Source organism: Acanthopagrus latus, chromosome 8, assembly GCF_904848185.1.
Source record: "Acanthopagrus latus isolate v.2019 chromosome 8, fAcaLat1.1, whole genome shotgun sequence".
NCBI classification, from domain to species: Eukaryota; Metazoa; Chordata; class Actinopteri; order Spariformes; family Sparidae; genus Acanthopagrus; species Acanthopagrus latus.
In genome coordinates, this window is record NC_051046.1 from 6,153,342 (window position 1) to 6,177,817 (window position 24,476).

Consider the following 24,476-nt stretch of genomic DNA (forward strand, 5'->3'; position numbering starts at 1 on the left):
CAGGTACAGAAGAGGTGACTCAACACTGAGTCGCGTTCCTGAATCATGTGACTATTCTGTTCTTTTTATTTTTTGGAAAATCGTGTAAGGTCAGATTTATAGATTTGTCACAAATGAAAGGGAAAAGCAACATTAAAAAGGGGCACTATCTATTTTTGGAGAAGAAATTGAAACTCTAAATGTTTCGATATCAATGAGGTAATAATACAAACTCATATATATATATATATATATATATATATATATATATATATATATATATATATATATATATATATATATATATATATATATATATATATATATATATATATATATATATATATATATTCCCATAATTGATAAACTAATCTCAGAACACTGATGATAGAAAGGTGGCGGGGTCCGCCACATATAAACAAAGTAAAACAGTATGTAATTGTTTTGTCCTTTAAGGTCAGTTTGTTTATTTGATTCATGCATGAAAACAAATACATGTTTATTTAGTTTGTTTAGGCATAAAAATAGATTCTTAAGATTACCTTTAAATTGTCTTAGTGAGGTGTCGGCAAAGTTTCATGAAATGATTGTACTTACCAAAACGTTCACCGACTGTTCAAAGTGCACTATGAATTTCTTTAGTACCAATTTTAGTTATTAACTTCTATTTTCTTGAACTTGAACAAGCGCTTTTTGCTCTCCACATGATAACTCAAGTTATGAGCCTGTTTTGCTCCGTTGCTTACAAATAAATGAACATAAGGCGTCAAAACTCATGTCAGCTCCTGCAGAGTGCACCTCTAATAATGTTTCTCCCTTTAACTTGTTACGCATCTTTGAATTCTAGTTGACGACTTCTTCTTCTTGGGCTCTTGTTTCTCCACAACCATAGTGGTATAAATCAAAACTTGCATGTTGATCACTTCCCCATGTTCTGGAAAACAACTTTGTTCTTTTCTTTACACATTGTAAATAGCATCACACCTTACTTTATGTAGTGAAGCTTCCACTGAAATGTTAATAAACTGGAGAGTAAGCACAGTTGTCATTTTTGGAGCCGTGCAACATAAATCAGAAAGAGATGCAAAATACACAACGTTTATTAAATACTGATTAAAATGCAGTGTTGTGCAGATACAAAACATGAACAAGTTTACTGACATGGAACAAATAAAAACACCTGAAGAAACATTTGAGTTTTTCCCTTACAGGACTCATTTATATACTAGTGTTCAGGATGGACCCTCACTCTATAATAAGTGCTTTAAATGTGCTTGTTGAGCTTAATAAGTTGTAGTTGTTGATTTGATTAACATATGAACATGACTGTGACTCCCAGTCGCAGAGGTAAGATGATGCACTTCCATTATCATGCACGCGAAAACAAACCGTTTGCCACCAGCAGAAAATAACCAGCCCAACAGTAACGTGTTTTCAGCTGACGGGAGAAACAGTCTTAGAGTGAGAAACCATCTCAAACCTTTCCAGTGCTGTTGTTTATGAAGCATGCAGCATCAGTTGCTCAGGCCGGACGACGCGGAGCTCTTGCTGTCCGTTTCTGAGTCCGTCTCCTCGCTGCTGCCGCTGCTGGCTCCTCTTTGAGCTCCTGGTCTGGACCTGGATGTGTCCATCCTGGCAGGAGGCTCTGAAGCTCCTCTGCTCTGACCCGGTGTCACTGACGGAGGGTTGCTTATCAACGCAGGGAGGCTCTGCAGAGAGGAAGATCACTGCCATAGTCAGAAGAAATGTACTAAAATAGAGCCAGGGATGCATAATGTGGAACTCTTCAATGTCTGTTGGGAAGCTTTTGCATTTGTAGATAAATGAGCGGAAATGAAGCTCATGCACCTGTTTCCATAATGATTGAGATTTATAAAACAAAAATCAGGCGTATTTAATAAATCAAATATTATAAGGAAAGCGTGTGCATAAGATGGAACTCACCTGTGTTTCCTGACTCCTCATCAGCTCTTCTATCTCATTATTCCAGCCGAGCATTTCAGCAAACCTCCGTACTGTATCCTCCAGGTCGCCCAGCTCCACGTGGTCTCCCCGGCGCAGTGGGACCCTCTCAAAGGGGCCCACAGCGTGTCGGTTCAGGAGGAGACGTGGCACAGTGGAGCGCACCGTGTTCACCAGGCTGGCAAATGGCTCAATCTGAAAAATTTAGATATTGAACTAAGGGTTTTGCTTCTCACAAATCGTATTAAATACCCTAAATAAAAAGGCATTAAAAATGTTTACCTGTAACGATGTGCCCATGATGATCAGCAGGTCTGCTTTGGGGAAGTCTTTAGTGTGGAGGAAATACTTCTGAGGAAGGTCCTCTCCGAAAAACACGACGTCAGGTTTGACTGTTGCGGCGCAGAATGTGCATATGGGGACGTTGTCGCTCATTATGGCATGCTGTCAAACAAACAAACATGAAGGGAAGGATTCCTGTGGCATCAACTGAAGAGAACTCCTGTATTCAATCAGAGAGGTTTTTGACCACGGGGTCGGACATACCTTCGCCTCCTCAGCAGGGTACGTAGTGTAGCACAGGTGACAGGAAGCTGTGGCAAAACTGCCGTGAGCTTCCACAAGTTTGTCATCGGGGATGCCACACACTGTGAAGAGAGTTATCAAATATGATGACGGACATTCGTAGCAAAGAAGGACACTGAGACAGTTCATATCATAGTCATATGTTCTTTTTACTAGAATTTTTTTTTGCTTGTTTTAGTCTTTTATTATTCTAAGTTTTAATTTTATTGCAGTTAGTGTGCATTAGCCTTTAAACCTGTTTTTGTCCAATCACTTGAAAAGCACTTTGAATTTTTTTTAAATAAATTTTGACTGATGATTGAAAACAAAACAGAGTGACATGTTAGGTCGGCTAAAAGCCAGATGATGACACAAACATTTCAGTGTTTCAGTGTGTGACCACAGCCCATGCTGTGATGCTTTCGTGGACATGCTGTACAGAGGAAAGCTATGTTTCCAATAAAACAATGTTTAGCTAAAATGTTCAGCCATAAACTGGAAGAGCTTTTATAGCCCAACCAGCAGCTGTCACACGTGATGAAAACATAAAGACAACTAAATCTTTTACGTCTCTGTAAGTTTCTGCCTGGAGAGACAGAGATGTATCTACAAACATGATGTGTTTTGTCAGAAACAATGCAAAATATTACTAAATCTTAGTGTTTGATTGTGTCTATTGTCATCTTTTTGAGTGTTTGTTCATTTCTAATGACACGTTTTCAACTTGTTATGAAACTGTCACTATTTAATACTGATGCGAGACCATCAGCAGGAGGATTGGCTTTTCCTGTCTAGTAATTATGGTTCTTCTTAATGACAGTCACTGGGTCAGTTTCCGACTTATCTCCATCAGATAAGACATAAAATTAAAAACTATTTTTCATGGGGGGCTGGCTGAAGCTGGGAGGGGGCTTTTCTTATGCATAACATCAATCTGCCCAGGGGCTACAGATGAAGAAAATACACAATATATTCATGCTAATTAATATATGTCCCCCCTGATAAATAACAAATAAATAGAAAAAAGTAAATATCTTCAATGACAGTTTATTATTTCTGCTGTGAAAAATGTCGAACACTTCCAGCTGGTTTACAGCTTCATCTTAAGCTCCATTTCTCTTTAAGATCTCACTCACCTTTCTCCAGGCCGTCGATGTTCTGCGTGTACATTCGGAGCAGCAGGCCTTTGTGATGGAGCATGCGGATGAAATAGTGGATGTAGTTGGGTCGGTGGCTGCCGGGATACAGAGCTTTGGCCAGGGAGAAGAAAGGCTGCGGGTCGTTGGAGAAGTAGTCGATGTTGAAAATAGCTTCTGGGTAAGGAATGTTGTACTTCTCCAAGTTGGCGTAAAGACCGGTTCCTGGAGTTCTGAAAAAGTCCAGATGTTTTTGACATGTACATTTTGAGGATATTATGGAGACGCTGTCATTAAAGAGAAGCCAAGAGTCAGCGTGTTGCTCAAAGTATTCCAAGAGTTCAATTTGTCTTTTGAGCCAATCTGTTCCTGGATGCTTTCCACATCCAATAAATACAGATTTACACCTTAGAGTTACGAGTGGAACTGAAAAATATGACAGAAATAAGAAAGACAAAGATAAGAATGTATAGAGACTAAAAAGACACCAACCTGAAGTCTGGGATGCCGCTGGCTGTGCTGATTCCTGCTCCGGCCACCACCACCACGTTCTTACAGCGACCGAGCTTCACCAGACGAGCCACAGAGGCTAGACCGCCCCGGGATGAGGACTTGGCAGAACCCACTGAGGGACTGCTCAGATCAGATCTGGACCCAGAGGACTGAGCAGCCTGCACAGAGTCGCCGCTGCCTTTGGACATCTTTCCTTTACTGAAGCCCGAGAAGTGAGAAGACAAGGACAGGGTGTTAGAACGTCGGTCAGTTCGTGCACCACTTTGGTTTGGACTGAAATATCTCATCAATTATTATACAAAAAGAAGTGAAAGATATTCATGTTCCACAGAGGATGAAGCCTGCTGAGATCCACCCCAGGGTCAGTGCTTTACTTTTCCTGTGACATATTAGTAACTTCCTTGATAGATGCTGGCGTGGTGGTAGAGTTTCGTCCAGCTGACGAGGAATCCAAAGTCCAAATCTGGGGATGCTCTTTTTTTTTCCTTTTTTAAAAAAAAATGTATTGGACCAGTAATCGTTTCTCTGTTGTTCAATCAATGATCTTGATAACAGTGTGGCCATGTTTGATTTCTGGGAGCTGTAATGCTCCTTCTGCTTAGTGGTTACACAGTTTTAAAAATTAAGTATAAATACGAAACTTCTGTGTGTCCTCACCTTGTACTTAAACCGTCCTGTCCACTCACACTCATCTGACTGAGGTCCTGAGCCAAAGCGGAGTCCGTTTGCTTCTTTCGTTGTTTTCCATACAGGCCCGGTCCGGACTCCTGGGTCTCCGTGGGGTCGCTCTGTCTGGTCTGGGTGCTGCGAGTTGACCTGGTGACTGGAGGCTGGGCGGCTTTTTTATCCCAGCTGGACCTGGACCTGTTCATTCCAACACCTGTTGACAGCAGGAAGAAAACAAATCAGAGAGCCGGAATGAAACATCAATCACTTTTTATGAGCTGTAACACGACTTCCCTTTCCTCTGTGCCGTCAGCTCAAAATGAGATTCGTCTAATTGACATTTGAATGTCAGACACGTTTTATCTTTAATTGTGCAAAACGGAAAATATGGGCTTGATTGTTTGTCCACAAAATGAACATTTTCTTGTAACGTCTTGTCTTCCCTCACCGCACCAATCACATGCTGACTTGTTTTCAGTGAATTCCACTCGCCCTCCCTCCTCTCCCTCCATCTTCTGTGTCCCATATTTAAAAAGCTGTTACACTGAAATCATCGCGCCATCCTTTTTCTCCTCTCTCCCTTTACTCAGAGAGGAGCCGAGATGTTTTAAAACTGTCAACTGCTGGACAAAAGGTAATGGCTGCAATATATTTGGCAACCCCCCCTCTGCTTCTCAGCAGCTATGCTAATACAGTCCACAGCTGTGGCAGCTTTACTGTTCAGGGAAAGTGGAGGGTAGAGTTGGGGGTGGGTTTAAAGGGGGGGGGTGAGAGTTAAAAAGAGGGGTGGCAGAGGTGAAAGGGAACCGTAGATTGACTGTGTGTCAACAAACCCAGCTGGGAGAGAAAAGAGGATGCCCCCTAACGGCCCCCTCAGTGAGGAAAAAAGGGCAGAGGGGGGGGTGCAGAGATAAATGATACGGAGGCGTGATTCAATAAAGAGGGAACAGAGGAGTAGAAGAAGGAGAGCAGAGAGGAGGAGGAGGAGGAGGAGGAGGAAGGGGGGGCTATTCTCGGCCTTCAAACAACTTCCATGAGGGATGAGTGTGAGTGATCAGGGAGAGGCAGCGAACACGGAAACAAAAGAGCTACAACCCATAAAACCCGACTGCCTCAGAGGGCAGCGGGGAGATAAGGCCGGCTTTTCTCCAGCAGCACCTTATCGCCCTCCGGAGGGGACGGGAGACGAAGGAGAGGGGTCACCGGAGGCGACAGAAGGAGCAGCAACACAGCCGGAGACACGGCAGGAGTGTTGCTCTCAAAGCTTTGTTCAATTCCTGCATCAACATCTAAAGAAAATGAGTTAATACTCATTTTTAAAACCGATGCTTAATTTGCAGACAACCTTCTGAACCATCCTTAAAAAGCTCTTTCATTTTAGCCTCTCAATCTTCTTTCACGTTACCACTGTGTTTTCTTTCCCCCCGCACATCCTAAAGAACTATTAAAAACAGTGGGAGGGTGAGGGTCTCGGCTTTTGTCTGGACTCCTCTCAAAAAGACACTGCTGAGTACAGGCAATAAATCACCGGCCCAGTTATTAAAGTCTCATACAGATGGTGCGGTGTAGCGGCGGACCCACGATCAGACTCAGCTCTGTTCACATCTGGAACAGTTACGCTCGCAGAAAAAGTCGATGCAAACAAACAAACAAACAAACTGGTTAACCAGAAATTAACTGAATTCAGAAAACAGCACATGCAACAGGTTGCGAGGGAGGGGAACAGTCGGTGAGGCTTGGGGACACTTCAGCAACAACTTAAGAAAATTTGAAATAATATTGTACATATTTCTGAAGGTCCACCAACCAAAAAAAAATATAAAAATTCCATCCACAGGTTTTTTTTTTATGAGATCAAACTTCCTTTCAGCGTTTTAAGTGTCTATCTTTTTTATCTGATAAAGACCTAATTGTGCCACAAATGCTTTTATTATTCTTTAATGACAAATAAATCCCTGTATAAATGACAAAAGGCTTAAAAAGGATTTGAAAGCCAGACTCCCCCCCCCCCACCTCCTTTTTTTTTTTTTCTTGGCCTTTCACATTCGCAGCTCTCCACAGTCGAGAAGCTGAGCCCAGTGTGTCCCAGTACCGGACCACCAGGAGTGTAGCTGCTCTTATGAGGGTTACAGTTATCTCATTAGGACAGTCCTGCAACACTGGGCACAGCTCGCTGCTCTCCATTACCACCCAAAAAGTCAGGCTGCTGAATAATCCTTTTTGCAACTGAAGAGGCTGGGAGCAAAAGCCAGACAGCAGCGAGGAGCAGCAGGAGGAAAAGTTTGTGTCAGAGCAACAAGAAGGCAACAGCTGCAGCTCCTCTTTTAGCAGAGGAGACGCCACGATGTGAGGTAGAAAGAACCGAAGAAAGATGGAAACAAATGAATGAAATCATGTCATTCCTACTTCGAGTGGCTGCGTGGCTATACATACTAACTTTAACAATATATGAGTGTTCCTGTTAGATCTTACAACCTGAAAACTAAAAAAAACCTCAAACTTTGGCCCAGATGGACTGTGAATATTCTCAGTTCCTGGATGGAAAATATTGTTTTAACTGCTAAAAGATTTTCTAAAAATAAAGCGTAACAGTTCAACAACAGGGTTTTTAACAGCAGACATCTTCTGTCAGACGTCTGCTGTCAAAAAGGCTCATCAAGCACAGTTTGAACATACGAACACACTTTGTAGACGCTTTAAAATGACAACACAAAGTTTCATTCCATCGAGCTACACCGTTCGATTTTTCAGGTTAATCTGCCATCTCGACTGGAAGTAACTTGAACTTTTCTTATTTAAATGTGGGCAGCAGCTAACAATTTTGTTCCCTTGTAAATCCAACGTAGATTTATCTCTATGTTTTCAAGTATAATTTATTATCTTTAAAATCACTTGTTTTGTCTTAACCATGATCCAAAACCCAGGAAAAAGGAAAAGCCACAAATGGTCAAATTCGAGGGGCGGCACCCAGATCATGTTTGGCATTTTCACCAGGATAAATTACTTCATTATAAAAATTTGATGCCGATTAATCTTGATGATTTTTCTTTTTATCCATTACATTTTAAATCGAGATGATACATCAAAAGCTCTGTTGATTAGGAATCTGGCTCGACACAAACTGTAAGTAAATCTTTAACTTTAAAGTCCATTAAATGTTTAAAAAAAATTGGACAATGATCAAGTTATTCTAATTTAAGTTAACATTATGATCCTAGTGTTAAGAAAAACAGGCTTTTTTCCTGTGAATACCGAAACAATATTTTAAGATGTGTCAATTTTATTTTCACCCAAAGTGACGAGCCTACTCTCTCACCGTCACAGACGAAAAAGAAAAGCAGCAAATCTTTATGGATAAGAATTTGGAACCAGCACGCCTTTAATGCGTTTGCTTTAAAAACGAGTGAAACGATTAATCAGTTAGTTGCCGACTAGTTCTCCTCTGACCGACTAGTCGACCGGTCGCTGCGGCTGCTCTGGAGTTGAGCGCGAACATCGTGTCTGGAGTCGTACGTCGGCTGCGTCTTCAAGCAGATTTGGTTAAGTTTAATGAGGGGCTTTTCCCGGCAGCCCCGAGCATTTAACCCTCCACTTACAGCAGAACGGAGGACGGCCGACTTTCATCTCTGCTGCCCCCCCGCGACACAGGGGACGGCGGCCTGGTCGCCATGGAAACCTCTTCATTACTTAGCTGGAGAGGCAGCAGCTCCGAGTTCTCCGTCCCCACCTGCTCGCTAATGACATATCACTCTGTGTAGCATCTTTGTTGCCCCCTCAATTGACACAAAGCAGCGAGTCCTAATTTGTGTTGGCATATTGTTTGTGCACACAGAGGGGAAGGAGGGCGGCGGAGAGCTAATGCTGCCCGGTGGGGTCGATGGCAAACTAATGACTCCTGTCCCGTTACTCCTCTGAGGAATCACCAGCCCTAAATTAAACACCAATCAAACCGGTAATGTTTGTCAACCAGTTATGTGTCGTTATTTTGTACGACCGCGTGGATTCTTTGTGTTTCCACGCTCTCGCTCTGACAGAAAAGGTTAAGCCATCACGTAAAAACACTACAAACAGTGACAAACAACACAACCAGCAGCTGAAATGGAAAAATAAAAAGGTTGTACTGTTAATTTACAGCTGCAACGGCCAGCTTTCTACATTACGAATCATTATGAAGATTGATTATTGTATTAAGTAACCAGGTAGTTTTAAAATTTTCGCTTGTTTTGTAAAATCAACACCTTTAAAACTAAAGGATATTTATTTACATTCAAGCTGCAAAGATGAATCGATGAGTTGTCAACTATGAGATTGATTTTAAGAACAATTTTGATAACTGATTAATTGGTTTCAGTATTTTTTTTTTTTTTTAAGAAAAAAAGGTCTGAGTTCTCTGATTTCAGCTTCTTAAATGTGAATATGTTCTTCTCTATGACAGCAAACTGAGTACCTTTGTGTTGTGGAAAAAACAAGACATTTAAAAAACATCCTCTCTGGCTTTGATCAACTTTTTTCATCATCCTCTGAGATTTTATAAACCAAACAACTGACTGATAAATCGAGAAAAAGATAAATGAACAAAATCGTTTTAGCTGCAGCCCTTACATGAATCCACCAGCAGATTAAATATTCAAATAATCAAATGACTTTTTTAGTTTTTAAAATAATTGTATTTGTTTCTATATATTTCAGTGTAAAAACAGACAAAAGCCTTAAATTTTAACATCTGATCAGTGACTGTTTGACATGTTTGCTGTGATAAATGACTGAACGCTAAACTGATTATCAAAACTGTTTTTCATCCTCGTTCTTAAATTGACAAACGACTCATCTGAGTCTTTGTAACAGAACAGGCCTTTTGGAAACACAATACTTTCATCCCCTGTCTAAAAAATAAGAATAAAAAGACCACTGACTAACTCTTTAGCAAAGCACACCTGCTGAAGACAAACAGAAGGTGACACATCCCCATCATCAGTCTGAGGAGACACAACAGTGAGGCTGCGCTGACACCTGCAGGAACCTGAACGTCATCACACATGAAAACAAAAGTAAAAACCGCTCGCACACTGTGGGACCTGAAACTGGCTTAGCTGGGTAGTTTCACCTCTTCACAGAAAGCTAAAACTGGATTCACTGTTTTGAGTCTCTCAGTGGAGGCAAGTTACAAACTATAAACTCAGTTATAACAGCAAATATAACAGACACGACTTCAGTTAGATGATGGTGAGCGGATTAAAACCTGATTCTGAGGGATTTGATCCATTAATGAGCAGCAAGTTCATTATTATCTGGATAACAGAGTAAAATACATTTTAAAGAAGCGGTGTGATGTTTTGATACAGATGTGGTGGACACTGCTGGTTTTTTTGAGAGCCTCACTGATCCTTGATTTTTAGGGGACAATGTCGATTTTCAGCTGCAAAAGGTTCAATATTGATATATTAATTGATATACACTCACATTTTGTTTTTGTTTTGCAATAATCCCTCAAAACTGGTCACCAAACACTCGTCGGCAGGATATTTTACAGTTAAACAATGAACGTTGTGTTATCAGAACCTCATCAAAATCTTATTCTGCTTTATAAACTTATTGTCATTATATATCGGTTTGCACTGGGCAAAATATACACCCATACAAATCGGAGCATAATTATCTGTGAAAGGCCAATATCAGCTGATATTTCAAATCAGATTCTATTGGGGTTTTTTTAAAAACATTTTATAAAAACATTCAGCATTTCATTTAAAACGATCAGGCACTTACAATATGTACAGAGGAACATCTGCACCTTGAACATGCACTAATGGGCTTTAAGACAAAATAATAATAAAAATATTAACTGGTATGTTTAAAGATTGTTACAGTAAAATGACACGTACTTCAAAAGAGAAGTATCCATAATCTATGAAATGCATCTTTCTTTGATTACAAAAGTTTAACAACTGGACACAAGATGCCTCTATTCTCAATGAATGTGACCGCGAGGCTTCAAGTTTCCATCGAAATTGTAATATTGTTTAGTATTATATCCAGATCACAGGAGTTGTATTTAAAATATGTGACAAAATCAGTGTTGTCATGAAGAACTGTGACGCTGCAGAGATGTTCTTGCTCTCCAGATGTAAGATGGGCTCGCTCAGGTCAGCTGACCAGTTGCTTCTGGTCGTCTCCAACTGAAAAGAGGAAGCGTCACATATCTGACACCCGAGTCACTTCAAGTCTTCCTTTCAAGAAGAAATAAAACCCCTAACAACATAAAAGCTAACATCAAACAGCAAGGGTATATTTCCACTTTTAACAAAAGGAAATGCACCCGCTGGAATCAATTAAGATTCAGGAAGCGAGATTATGTTCTTTGAGATTAAGAGATCGTTCCTTTACTACAGCTCAGCCCAAACTCTGGACGAGTTGCCTCTACATGTCAGGCTGTCCTCAACACTGCCTGTTCTTAAATCCTGTCTCAAAAAAAGAAAAAAAAAAAAAAAAAAAAAAAGGATTACTCTGTGTTTGATTCAATTCTTTTGCAATTTCTTTGGCCAACTGTTGTTGTTTTGAAAGTGCTCTATACATACATTTGGATTGGATTGGAAGAAAACATGTCTGTGTGGTGCAGACAAAGACACACATCACATTTAAGTAAAAGAAAATATTGAGAATCACATCACAGTTGAATATTGGCTGATTTAGGACCAGGACAGGCTTCAAAACTAGTCCCAAATTCCTGCTGATACTGTGAACTGTGATCTGATGTGATTCACAATGTTTGCTTTTACTTAAATGTGATCCTGAGCTGAGATTCAGTGTGAGCAAAGATGAACTCATCGCTTTTACTGTTGGACTATTATTAAAACATCAGTCTGCAGGGTGAAGCATGCACACACACACACACGGGGGAGGGGGGTAAACAGACTTCAGGTGAGTCTGAACATCCAGTCTTCTCTTCCACAAATACAACATCCTCTGCTGCAGCTAATCACATTAATCTGGCTGCTTACATCGAGTGAAATAATAAAAACTTGTAAAATTGCACACGGGCTCATGTTGAGTAAGCAGGAAATGGCTGACACTGTTGTTAAAACGGTGGAAGGAGGCGTCCCCACACCTCTCCAGGTAATAACACTCCACATCCCGGGAGGCCGATCATGAACATCCTCACCTACCTGGCTCTCCAGTTGGCGGACCTTTTGAACGCTGAGCAGACGGCGGTGACTTCGTTCAGCCACTCGGGATGCTCCACATCCAATGAAACAAAAAAAGGGGGGGGGGGGGACTCAGGAGCTTCCTGAACCTTTAAGCTGTGAGTTTATCACCCAGCAGCTCTAACATGAGCTCCAGCAGCAGGAAAAGCGTCTCCTTTCTGCTGAAAAACACGAACTTTGTCTGCACGCAGCGGCCTGCAGCCGATAGCTGTAGAGGACAGAGCTGTCACTCTGCTGCTGTTTCCGGGTCCTCAATAGCTCATTAACATACGGGCGGGAAACGGAGCTGCGGTCACGTGGGTCTGTATTTCCGCTTCCCGACCCCAGTGTCCCATCACGTCGGTACATGTACTACAAGTACTGCAGTTGAGTACAAATGTGAGGTATTTGTAATTCACTTGAGTTCTTTCTATTTCTGCTCCGAGACATTTTTCTCAGAGGGAAATGTTTTAGATATCTGACAGCTGTGGTGGCTTGTTAGGCAACTATACACATATTTTTTGTCGCATGCAAAACAAAGAAAAGCTTGTAAAATGTATTGTTGTTTTTTTTTTCTTTAAATAAAAAAACAAACTACCCAGCAATGCATATACAGATACAACTGGGCGACTGCACTCAAAATGAATAATTTAATTAATTAATCGCCAATTACAGCGACTTTAAGTATTCTGATTGCATGTAAACTTGTTTTATTCTGTTACATACAGAGGGTTTCATACACTTGTGTCCTGCTTACACAATCATTAAGCTTCTGTACTTTTATTGTGAAAAGCCTAACTGATTGTTTCTTTGAGTCTGTTAAACTCACCAACAAGGAATGCATTTCAGCAATTAATATTTACTTTGAATTATTGGCCTGAAGAGATTCTGTCACCAATATATGTATTCTTTTTATTTTTTATTCTCGTATTCTGCCATGACCTGTTGTTACTTTTATCTTTTTGTTTGTTCTTTAAACACTGAGTTGGTGCGACCAAGTGTTTGAACATTATTCTAAAGAGTTTCAATCAAAACAAAACAAAACATGGAAAGCCTACAAAGAAAGTTGTAAGATATGTATGTCTGAGTCCACTCCTTTATCTATATCTATCTGTATCTATATGCACAAATTAACCTATAAGGGATGTAATCTAGATAAACACTATATTTTACGTATATATATTGATAAGCTGTTTAAACATGGACGTAATAATTATGACTGAGTTACCTGACAGCTGTGGTTGCCTGTGAGGCAATTCTGCACATTTTTTCATGCAAAACAAAGAAGAGCTTGTAAAATGTATTGTTTTATGTATGTACATAAATGAAACTACCCAACAGTGTATACACAAACACAGCTTAAACCATTTGGTTGACTGACAGAAAATGAATGGGCAACTACATAACAACCAAATAAATGAATCAATAGTCACTTTAGCATTCTGATTTAATTCTTTATGGCGTTGAGTCAATGCGAATAAACACCTTTGTCTGACTAAATTAAATGAATGCAGACTTCAACACAAACTGTATGTGTTGACTCAGTAATTCGAAACACTGGTGAAGACAAAACCACCTTGGCAGGTTTAACAAAGTATGACGCGCGGTGCTTGATTCTGGTGTGTTGTTTCCAACCGTGATGTGACATCTCTTCATAAAATAGACGATCTTTGAGGATTTGAACAGAGGCTGACGTCACTTCCACGTTGTCCGGGGAGGAGGTTGTTTTTTGGGGGGGTTGTTTTGATCAGTTTCCTCTCCCGCCAAAGTTACATCCTCTACTACCTAAACCTCCAGCTTATCTTTTATTTATCTTCTTGTGCGTTACCACACCCTGAGATCGTTTCTGAATGTGCTACTGAAACAGCGAGGGGGGAAATAACTTTGTTCCTAATTATCACCAGTAATATCTGAATTTTCAAAATAAAATCCCCTTTGTTTGCGTGAACTAACATTTAGTCCAGACAATACTTTGATTTAATAATAAAACTGTGTTGTTGTTGTTGTTGTTGTTCTTGTTTTTTATAGACGCAGCCAGCAGCTGGAGCTCCACTGTGCGGACAGTGTGTACCTCTGTGTGTTATGATGGGTGGAGACGGAGGTCCTCCCCCAAAATAAAATATAGTCAGACAGACAACACAAGTCAGCCCAACCACCACCAGCAGCTACATCCCCGCAGAGCCCCAGGAGCCTGGACGGTACCTGGATCAGTTGGTTTAAAGTCCCGCACATTACACTAACAGTACATCGGAGCAGTCTGCTGACGTTACAAACCAAGGTAAGAGCTAAAGCAGCTAGCAGGGCTTCAGTTTGTCTAATGAGAGTCAGCCATGAGAACTTCTGAAGCCCCGCTAGCGTCAGTTATGATGAAAGTGAGCCATGTTATCTGATGTAGCAGCTTCAAAAAACGAACAAACAAACAAAACAAAACAAAAAAAACCCGTGTAAGAGTCGACGAGAGAGACACTTCGACCAAATAGCAACAAAAGAAAAGTCGATGAAAAGCGGTTAAAGTGATGTTTAGTGTTTCGGGGGTGACGTGTCTGTGTGGATGTCAGCTAGAACGTTCTACACAAGCGTTAGCGTCAGTTGATGGCGTTTAAATGCCGAACAACAACCACACGGGGCGAGATAATCCACCACAAAGTTTACCAATTTATGCTTTTAAAAGTTGAGGCTGCAACATTTATCACGAGTGAAAGTGTACAATTCTGTGTACTTTTAACCCGAGCATCCGAGACGGTCGAGTTGGAAAAAACAAAATGTAGGTTAGCTTCAGTTGACGTAACAAACGCTCCAACGTAAAGTTAGCTAATACACCTAGCACAAGTTTAACTCCGTGTACGTTTAGGCCTGTAGCCAACTAACCAGGATACACAGGGAGGGTAGTGTTGTTTACCTGTCAGGTGAAGTGATGTGACATTTCCTCAGTTCATCTTTAACTCCATAAACTGAATAAATGGCTGAATAAACAACTCTTTTGTCTGAGCACATTTTAACAAAGGCATCACTGACGAGGCCTTTATGTTTTAAAAACCCATACAGACAGAAGAGTTCAGTCATGTAGGTGAGATGATGTCTGCTCTGTTGTTATGGAATTCAGTCGTTTAAACCTCTAGTTTTATATTTCTAAAGTCAAGAAGACAATACTTGTCCAAAAGTCTGTCCTTGTTTACTATTTTAAAAGTGCATTATGTGGTTCTGGGGAAGAAATGTTAATCAGTGGAGAAAGATATGCGCTCTGACACAATTTAATACTGCTTTACTTTGTGTACATGTGGCGGACTCTGCCACATATCTATCCCCAAACAGTGTAGTTGGGACCTTACTTCCCTCTGAGAACAGCTTGTTTATTCAGTTATGAGAAAGATAAATATATCTGAGTTTGTAATCCAACCTCATTAATATTGTAAGTTTGAATTTCTTCTCCAAAACTACACAGTGGCCCTTTAACTTGTTGTACAGCTCTGAACAGGTCTGCCCTGTTTTTAGGATCAGCAGCACACCCAAAGCAAGCTCTTGTATTTTCTTTGCACCATGTGTGCAAACTTCAGCCCCATTCCTTACTGTTGACACTCAGGCTTTTTGTATAGACTGTCTTTAATGAGAAGAACCAGCCTGTTTGTTGAATGTAAAGCTTTCAAAAACATATAAAGAAATTAGCCCTGTCACCTCAGAGGTGCACCAGGTAAAACAGGTTTAACATGGTAATATCTCCTGTGTGCGATGATATGCATATTTTGAGGGATAAAACACCCAAAAAGTCGGGTACTGCTGCTGTGTTGCTGGGGTTTTGACATTACCCGGCCTCTTCAACAAGACAGGAGTAAACACAGAAAAATATGTGACAACAAGCACAGGCACAGATCTCGTCTAGCTGGGTTTAACAGACATTACACAATGATGGCAGGAGGAAAAACAATTTAAGGTAGAGGCATTAGTGTAAAACAAAATCTCTGTACACACACTTTTCTGTGCTGTGTATCTATATTTATCATCTGTCACTGTCTCTTTTGGTAAAATGTGTCATTTATTTTCCCAGAGCGATGAGTCAGGCTGAGCAGGTGCCTGAGGACATGCCTGCATACCTCAATGATGAGCCAGTAGCTACAGGTAAATTCAGTTGAAGACGTCCTTTGACAATGAGCAGGACTGGTTTTAGGCCCTGTTGTTGTACTGCTTTTAGTCAAAAAACTTGATGAGCTAGACCTGCTATGTAAGAAATTTGTGAAAAATTGGGTGTTTCTCAAGATTTTTTTTGTTCACAACCCAAAGATATTCTGTTAACTGTCACAGAAGTAAAGATATCAAAATAAAATTCAAATTTAAGATGCTGGAGTCAAAGACTTTAGACTTTTGCGCTGACAACTAATTGATTAATTGAAGCAGCTCTAGTGTGTGTGTGTGTGTGTGTGTGTGTGTGTGTGTGTGTGTGTGTCGAGAAGAATGGACTGATTAGCATATTTAGCAAGATTTGATCAGGAAGACATTACATTTCTTTGCAGATTATATCAATACTTTATCTATAATGTGTACATTGATAAAATAATGATATATTTAACTGACTAGTATTTTGATGACAATGAGTGAGGATAGCAATGTTTAATTAAACTGCTTATACTGTAATGTGCTGTATCTATTTGAACATATTGAATGTGGCTTTATGAAATCACGATGGACAGTTTCAATATATTCTAATGATCAAAAGCAAAACAATTGATTAATTTAGAAAATAATCAAGACAATGACAATAATGAATACTTCAGCTCTAGCTTGGAGCTTTTCTTCCCTCCTTTTGACTGTTATTTGGCAGCGATATATTGAATCTTAAAATTGCTCTTGTTGTTTTTAAATCAGACAACAACAAGGACCACCCACAGACGCAGCCTGGCATGTTCAGCAGGTTGGCGGGGGGCTTGTACGGTGTCACCAAGGGAGCTGTTGGAGCGACGGTGGGCGGTGTGACATGGGTAGGAGGAAAAAGTCTGGACCTAACCAAGAGCGCTGTCAGCACTGTAGTCGCTGTGCCTGGGATGGGAGTGGGGCTGGTCAAAGGAGGAGTGAGTGCTGTAGCCGGAGGGGTGAGCGCTGTAGCCGGAGGAGTGACTGCTGTCGGCTCGGCAGTGGTCAGCAAAGTTCCCTTAGGAGGATGCAAAAAGAAGGACAAGTCTGACTGATGTGAAGAAGAAGAGTGTGGATGGCTCGTGCTGTGTTTGCCTGTTATAGCATTTATGAGCAGGAAAAGACTAACAGAGGACTCAAAGGTTTAGTGAACACATTTTGGTGAGGGGGTCTGTGTTTTGTTTGTTTTTGTCCTTTAAGTTTGTGTTTTGTGTGATTGGTGGTGTTATGAGTATATGGCAAGGACCTACAAAGACACTCCTGCACAGTTGTTAAAGGTAAAACACACCATAATATTATCAGCTGTGCCTGAAAAAAAGTTTTTTTTGTTTTTTTTGTTTTGTTTTTTAAGTCCATATTTCATTTTTGATGATAAGCCACAGCACTGTTTTCACTGCAGACTGTACAAGAGGAAAAAAGCTCAGAGGGAAAGTGCACTTAAATTACACTTGCAAGACAATCATTGATGTACGGTGATCTACAGCTGGAAATATTTCACTGTCAACTGAAAAAAATACATGGGTCAGAAAATGTGTATAGTGTGAATACATCACCTTCATGCATCTGATCAAAGATGTGATTTGAAAAAGTGCAGAGCAGTTTGAGTTGACATTTTCCTCTGAGGTAACATCGCCCTCTGGTGGCTAGATCCTCAGCTCAGTGGAACCCAACTTGGTCTTTTGATGCAGAATCATTTTGTAATAAATACTGTGTCATTATAAAAGTCAAAGAGTATTTTGAATTATCTACATGACACTTCTTTTATGAAAATCTATATTTTCATAGTTACTGTAACATGTTGGTGAATGTCACTATGTTATCATCAAGCTGCCACGTTACACCCACAATCTTCATAATGGCATAAATCTCTTCCTCTTAACCAAAGCATGAGAGTTAAGTACTTGGCTAATACTCCGTTAACTTGTTTAGGGTTACCATGTTTACAAAAATCTGATGGCTGGGATTCCTTGACATTAAAACCAGAATTTATTTTTCCCCGTTCAGTTGTAAATTTACTCTGAACTGTAAACTGCTATTCAAGCCATGTATGATGCAAAACGAAGGTTTCAAAGTGTTAATCAGTGTTGCAGACTGTTTGGAAGTATCCTGAACAATGACAATGTATTGAAAAATGGCAATGTTGTATTAGGAACATGTATAAATAAAACCTTTGCTAAAGGTTTGGTATGCATTGTGTTCCATCAGTTACAAATAAGTCTTGTGAAAACCTTGTGTTTGAAATGTAATGACCTTCTAAATATGAGTGTAGGCAGGTGAAGAGAGTCTGTAACCATAACTGTTAAAAAAAAAAAAAGCATACACAAAGAACAATATACTGAATGAGCAGTGAAAAAGCAACAAGATACTCATAAACACATTTGTTACATAAGGTAAACTAGAATTGCTACTGTTGATGATACACAGTCAACATTTATTTAAAAGTATATTGTATTTTGTTTTACTTTTGAGATGTCATCTAAAACCATAAATTAGATATCACTGCCAATGTTTCCTGTTTTATTAGAGTGCCAGTGACAAGACAAAATACAGTGTACATAAACATGATGTATTCTTTAATTTTCTTTTAATATAGATTTGATCTCAACTCTTTCGGGAGCCATTTCATTCTGGCATCATGCGTTTAGCTCTTTAGACGGTAGTTTTATTTTTTATTCATTTCACACCACTCATGAATTAACTAAGTTAATGTTCCAAATATTTTCTAAATGTTATCAGTCAAATTCTTGAGCCCAACACTGCTGTTTACTCCACAGGTACACCCATGATCACAGGTCCAACAGAAACCACAGCCTTTGGCTCAGTCGGCCTCTGGACCTCGGCCTTGACAGCTCTCTCTACAGACAGACATACAAACATGGTCAGATTTAAATGCATATTACTCCTGAAGTCTGCTGATTAAAAAAAATACATATAATTCTTACTTCCTATCCTCTGGCATGATGGTTCACAGTTGCGACCTGGTGCAGCACTGCAGACAGCTGTACTGCAGTGAATGTACACCTGAACAAGGAACAAGCAGTGTTGGCAGAGCAATACAGACATATTTTGTTATCGGTTTCTCAACTGTCAATAAATTAAATACCTGTTCCCTCATGGGCTCCATTGAATTATCCACAAAGGTGAACATTTTGAAAATGAAACGCCTGAAGTGACCTGGGAACTCCAGACCAGAGGATGCATCAACTGGGACCAGTTGAGACAAGTAGCGATCATCCCTGTATGGACACCTGAATGAAGAGCAAGTTGAGTTAATGTGACGACACTGAAGTTAGAATGGGCCAGGAGGAAGTCAATGTTTCCACAGCAATAATTTCCCCATTCACAAGTTCAAATAACCAGACCTGACGAAAGTGCAAACTCTGAAAATGTTGTCATAAAAAAAGAACAGTTTAATTTTGTTTTTTAGTTACCCGTCTATCAGAATGTCCCACTGGGGCAGGCTGTGAGGGTTTGGGGTTGTGGTTGTCCAACAGTGACCAAGAGTCAGGACAAGGGCAGGGTCCATCTTATCGAGTAGGAGAACCTCCACGTATACAGGGTCCCTCAGCACTTTGATCACAGGGTAATCTGTCTCTGTATAATATGAAGTATAGGCTGCATCCACTGTGAGAGCAGAGGAGCAGAGATACCAGTTAATATGAACATTATGGAATTATCTACAGAGAAAGAAATACTGCCAGGCTAACATACACTCACCTTCGTTACAACCCTTAGTACTGCATTGTCCATTGGCCAACCTCAGGTGCACACTGATGGGCCCCAGAGCAGCAACTGGCAGGGGAGGATCTTGCAATGGCAGTACCTCTACAACCAAAGCTTCAACAGATATGCCGGTGTACCTACACTGGAAGAACAATCTGAAAAAGACAATTGGCATCATACTTGGTGACAGCTTTTAATTTGACACAAAAAGATAATTTTTTAAATGATCACCCACTCAAAGCTGCTGTCCCTGGTAATGACTCCAAGATCCCCAATTCCAACTTCAAATGAGGAAGACATCCTGTTCTCATAGATGATAACACCAGGCTCCTCCTACAAAAGGTTAAAAAAAAAAAAATTAAAAATCAGGTGAGATAATAATCTTGTAATAATCGAAAATTGTATTTATTGTTTCGAAAATATAAAATCTTACGGTAACAGCTGACCCACAGCCAGTTACAGGAAATTGGTAGATGGCAAATTCTGAATTAGAGTCAACATGTGTACAGCCTTGACCTTGTCCCAGCAGTGACATTGACTCGAGGTCAATGTTGGGCAGGGTGGCATCTCTGGCCACTACTACAATGAACTGGGCATCCTTGGTGCACTGGACGGTCACTGGTGGCACAAAAACAGACATTGATATGTTAAAATATTTGAACTCAAGCAAATGTGAAAACACACAGATGCAATGCACGTTTGCACAAGAAAAGTAATCTTTCAGTATCATCCGGTTTTAACTTTTTGCATCCTTGATGCCTGTTCACAGTCATTATAGGTCAAAGGGAAAAGTTGTCTTTTAAGTGAATGCCAATCTTTTCAAAAACTCACCTGCCTTTCCAAAGTAGCACTGTTGACCACTAAAGCAGCAATTTATGGCTTCACATCCAGCAGCAGAGATATCGTTATGTCCACATGGGACTCTCATGTTTGATGCCACTTCACAGCTCTGGACAGGAGGTTGCTTTGCACCACTTGGCTTGTAGATGGAAGATGACTGCTGCTGTTGCTTAAAACGAGGGATCTGCGGCTCCTGAGGAGATTGATCGTGGAACCTTTGAGGAAACGTTGGTGGTTGAGGAGGTGAGACCTGTGGTTGTTTAGGCCATTTAGGAAACGTTGGTGGTTGAGGAGGTGAGACCTGTGGTTGTTTAGGCCATTTAGGAAACGTCGGTGGTTGAGGAGGTGAGACCTGTGGTTGTTTAGGATTTTGAGGAAACGTCGGTGGTTGAGGAGGTGAGACCTGTGGTTGTTTAGGATTTTGAGGAAACGTTGGTGGTTGAGGAGGTGAGACCTGTGGTTGTTTAGGATTTTGAGGAAACGTTGGTGGTTGAGGAGGTTGATAGCCCTTTTTCGTTGGTGTTGCAGGTTTCTGCCAGCCCTGAGCTTCTACTTCTGTCCCAATAAAGCATCCCAGCAGTGCTAGTGTCACTAGAGTGGCAGTATTCCAGTGTTTTGCCATGGTGCAACAGCAGTTTGGTCTGGATAGTCCCAAGTGTACCACTGTGCTACCACATTTATATGTGACTAAAAACACACCTCAGAGGAAAAAAAAAAACACAGATCAAACCTTCCTATCTTTTCAGCCTCTAGCCTCTATTGGACAGTTGGGAGAGAGAAGGGTGTGTGACATCAAAAACAAATCTCCTCGGCTGAAATTTAACTGTTTATATATTATATAATGTTTTACAACAGGATTCAGGTGATTGATGATTCACTGAGCTGGGTGAGACGAGGCGATGAAACACATGCCCTGTCAGGTCAGGACACTGAGGTGGAGGACTGTTTGACATTAAAGCCTTTATTGACAAGTCCAACATTTGGGTCACTAAAACCTTTAATAAAGGTCTTTGTGGCCTCAGACTTATTTGTCACCTAATGTTGATCTTGCTAGTGCACAATAGTGAATATACTGATGTTTTCTCTGAAGCTATAACATAAAATCCACTGATCTAGATCTGTCTATATTCTTGCCTTGCTGCTGTGTAGCCTGCTCTGAACATATCTATTCATAATACAGACATTATTTGAACAAAACCACTTTTCTTAAGCAGAGAGCTATGAATCCACTGCACAAGTGGATCTGTAAGTCTGGGAAGACTTTTCTAGAAATGGCTCAGTATGACATAATTATTATATCTAGGAACATGTTTGTTTTTTTGTTTGTTTGTTTTTTTTTACATCTAGTTATAAAAACTGCCAATCATACAGTGGCATAGGATAGTAATAATTATATTCTGATGTTTTGTATACTTGCGGCCAAGCTACTTTACTGGAGTAAATTGCAGCTTGTCTGAATTTTTCAAAATCTGAATACCTTTCTTTATAATTCATGGAATGATATTTGTGTGAAAGTGAAAACCTGAACACAGAAAATGAAAATGATTTCAATACGATTGTGTTACAAAGTGTGCCCAAAATGCAGCCAATCTGAGAGCTGGAAAAAGTTTCTCTTTGGCTGTACTGTTACTTTTTGACCCAGAGTGGTCATTACATTATTGCATGACAACTCAGTACTGACTTTAAACTTGACCTTAATTTTGATTTCAACAACGTACCTGTGAGGTTTTATAGTTGGATCTTGCACAGTTTTGAAAATCTGTCTGCAGACAGACTTTAAAAGCTGTCAGTGTCTGACATGATGACACACATGCAAGACTCTCAAGGTGTGATAATGATAAATAATTTTTGTGTATGTAACTGTTTCTGTTGTCACATTCTAGCTACATAGCAGTTCACCATGATAATATTAGCAGGTTGACTTCATTACACTTTCAGTATTTTCAAATGCTGCTTTGATCTCACACAGAGGAAGATCACAGCAGCTTCTCATTTATGGTTGGTAACTGCTGATTTTATCATCTGAGATTTGTTGCTTTGAGATTTTATCTAGCTGTAGCTATCTAGCTAGCCAGCTAATTTAGGTAACATTAGCTCCCTGAGTTAGATATTTAAATTGGTAGTCTGTCACTTTTTTATGTTTTCAGCCGACTCATTTTAAAATGAGCATCCTGTAAAATAAAAAAAAATTGCACTTGATGACATCAAATACAATATCATGCTGAAAGACGGAGGCTAAACCTGCATGGCCCAGGCAAAAAGTAATTTGTCTTTGATATGGAAAAAAAACTCTTGTTATCTATCAGTTCAGTAACTATCTGTGGTTTCTTAACAGTCACATTTCTTTGTACATTCAAAACATATATGTTTTGATTTTCAATGTAACAAGAGGGACAGTTATTTTTGATTTATTTTTGGCCTTTATATGGCTTTATTTGGCTATTGCTAGGACAGCTTCAGAGATGACAGGAAACAGGATGGGAGGGTGACACATGGCAAAGGGTCTCAGGTCAGACTAAAACCCTGGGCCACTGCAGCGAGGACAAAGCCTCTATAAATGAGATGCCTGCTCTACCATCTGAGCTAATGGTCACCCAGGAGGGGAAGATTTTTCATGAGAATGAGGATAAGTGTTAAGCAATGCTATCTCAGTCATGTTGGTAGGGGTTTCTCGAGTTTCACCAATTTCAGTAAAGAGCAGGACAGAGCTTCTGTCATAAACCTAAACTCTGATAGCATCCAGAACCTGCCTCCACATAGCGAGGCAGTAAGCTACACATGTTAATTGTGAAGGGGTAATTTTGTAATGTATCCTGTAATCCCACATTATAATGTGGATAGTTAATGATGTGTTCCTTGGCTTTGGAAGTTCCACTCTGTCACCAGTGTAGTTTGGTTTGGACTGATAAACCCACTCTTTAATACATTCCTTATGCTTTTTATACATTTTCTTTAGTTTTTGGAAAGGAAAGGAAAAAGACAACACCCTCCAAACCCCATGTAATGATAAATAGCCGTCTCAATAGCACACTGGTATAATGGCCTTATATCACAAAAAAAAACAAAAACAAAAACCTGAAACTAAAATGTGACCCCACATTTTCTTCAACATTCTCTTGTGTGTAGTGTCCACAGCTATCTGTCAATGCGTCCGTTTGGGAGAATCATCCAATTCTTAACAAAATGTACATATTTGCATAGAATAAAACAGTTAAAACTTAATTTGAAATTGTGACAAATAAACAAGTCATTCCCTTGGCTGAACAACACAGACAGATTGTATGGTGATCAAATCATGTCAAAATAAATCCTGGAACTCCTCCATAAGAAGCAAATAAAGGAGGAAATAATAATATCCTTCTTTCACAGCCCTACACAGAATCAGAGTTATATTGAACTGTTTATTCCACTGAACATATGATAGCTGTAGTCACCTAGTTACATTACATATTAATATTCATTACTTGCATAATATATGATAGGCTTAATAAATATGATGCATTCAATTACCCACCATATTTCAATGTAGTGATAATTTAACTGAACTATTAGTACATTTACTTTTGACAATTTTCACCCATTTTCTGCTGAAACTCTGCAGTTTCACTATTAAAAACTCATCATAGTTTTAGTTTTAAATAATCATATTTATATATTGTGTGCGTTTATTGTGTTCCTGTTATGGATTTCGGAGAAACGCAATCTCATTTTTGCTGCACTTCTTTTGTTGGTACAGCTAAATGACAATAAAACTGATTGATTTACTGAAACATAAAAGTAAAAATTTGAA

At 39.9% G+C, this 24,476-nt stretch overlaps 2 protein-coding genes and 1 pseudogene across 4 annotated transcripts; 1 reads left to right on the forward strand and 2 right to left on the reverse strand.

Moving 5' to 3' along the window:
• Window positions 1-1,061: 1,061 nt before the first annotated feature.
• si:dkey-103i16.6 (uncharacterized protein LOC557125 homolog) lies at window positions 1,062-15,919 on the reverse strand. Of its 3 annotated transcripts, none has more exons than XM_037107102.1 (8): window positions 14,901-15,919; window positions 4,812-5,034; window positions 4,134-4,352; window positions 3,642-3,874; window positions 2,488-2,588; window positions 2,224-2,385; window positions 1,924-2,136; window positions 1,062-1,688 (listed from the first exon to the last, which is right to left on the reverse strand). In XM_037107102.1, the coding sequence occupies exons 2-8, from the start codon at window positions 5,024-5,026 to the stop codon at window positions 1,494-1,496; spliced, it is 1,338 nt and encodes a 445-aa protein (XP_036962997.1). In that variant the 5' UTR covers window positions 5,027-5,034; window positions 14,901-15,919; the 3' UTR covers window positions 1,062-1,493. The 3 variants fall into 3 exon arrangements, with proteins under 3 accessions (XP_036962997.1, XP_036962995.1, XP_036962994.1); XM_037107100.1 differs by lacking the exon at window positions 14,901-15,919 and adding an exon at window positions 11,984-12,274; XM_037107099.1 differs by lacking the exon at window positions 14,901-15,919 and adding an exon at window positions 8,417-8,519.
• On the forward strand, window positions 13,720-18,302 carry tmem263 (transmembrane protein 263). The gene is made up of 4 exons (XM_037107103.1): window positions 13,720-13,904; window positions 14,030-14,279; window positions 16,044-16,114; window positions 16,859-18,302. Exons 3-4 carry the CDS (start codon window positions 16,048-16,050, stop codon window positions 17,176-17,178), a joined length of 387 nt encoding a protein of 128 aa, XP_036962998.1. The 5' UTR covers window positions 13,720-13,904; window positions 14,030-14,279; window positions 16,044-16,047; the 3' UTR covers window positions 17,179-18,302.
• On the reverse strand, window positions 17,466-21,849 carry LOC119024147 (annotated as a pseudogene).
• Window positions 21,850-24,476: the final 2,627 nt, after the last annotated feature.

What these genes read in the sequence shown, in the direction of transcription:
- si:dkey-103i16.6 (XM_037107099.1), bottom strand. Translation starts at nt 8,504, where the DNA reads ATGAAGAGGTTTCCATGGCGACCAGGCCGCCGTCCCCTGTGTCGCGGG. An exon ending in CGGCCGTCCTCCGTTCTGCT is followed by an intron (nt 5,035 to 8,416) that starts GTAAGTGGAGGG and finishes TGCTGTCAACAG; the next exon opens with GTGTTGGAATGAACAGGTCC. An exon ending in CATCGACGGCCTGGAGAAAG is followed by an intron (nt 2,589 to 3,641) that starts GTGAGTGAGATC and finishes CTCTCTTCACAG; the next exon opens with TGTGTGGCATCCCCGATGAC.
- tmem263 (XM_037107103.1), top strand. Translation starts at nt 16,048, where the DNA reads ATGAGTCAGGCTGAGCAGGTGCCTGAGGACATGCCTGCATACCTCAAT. An exon ending in TGATGAGCCAGTAGCTACAG is followed by an intron (nt 16,115 to 16,858) that starts GTAAATTCAGTT and finishes TTTTTAAATCAG; the next exon opens with ACAACAACAAGGACCACCCA.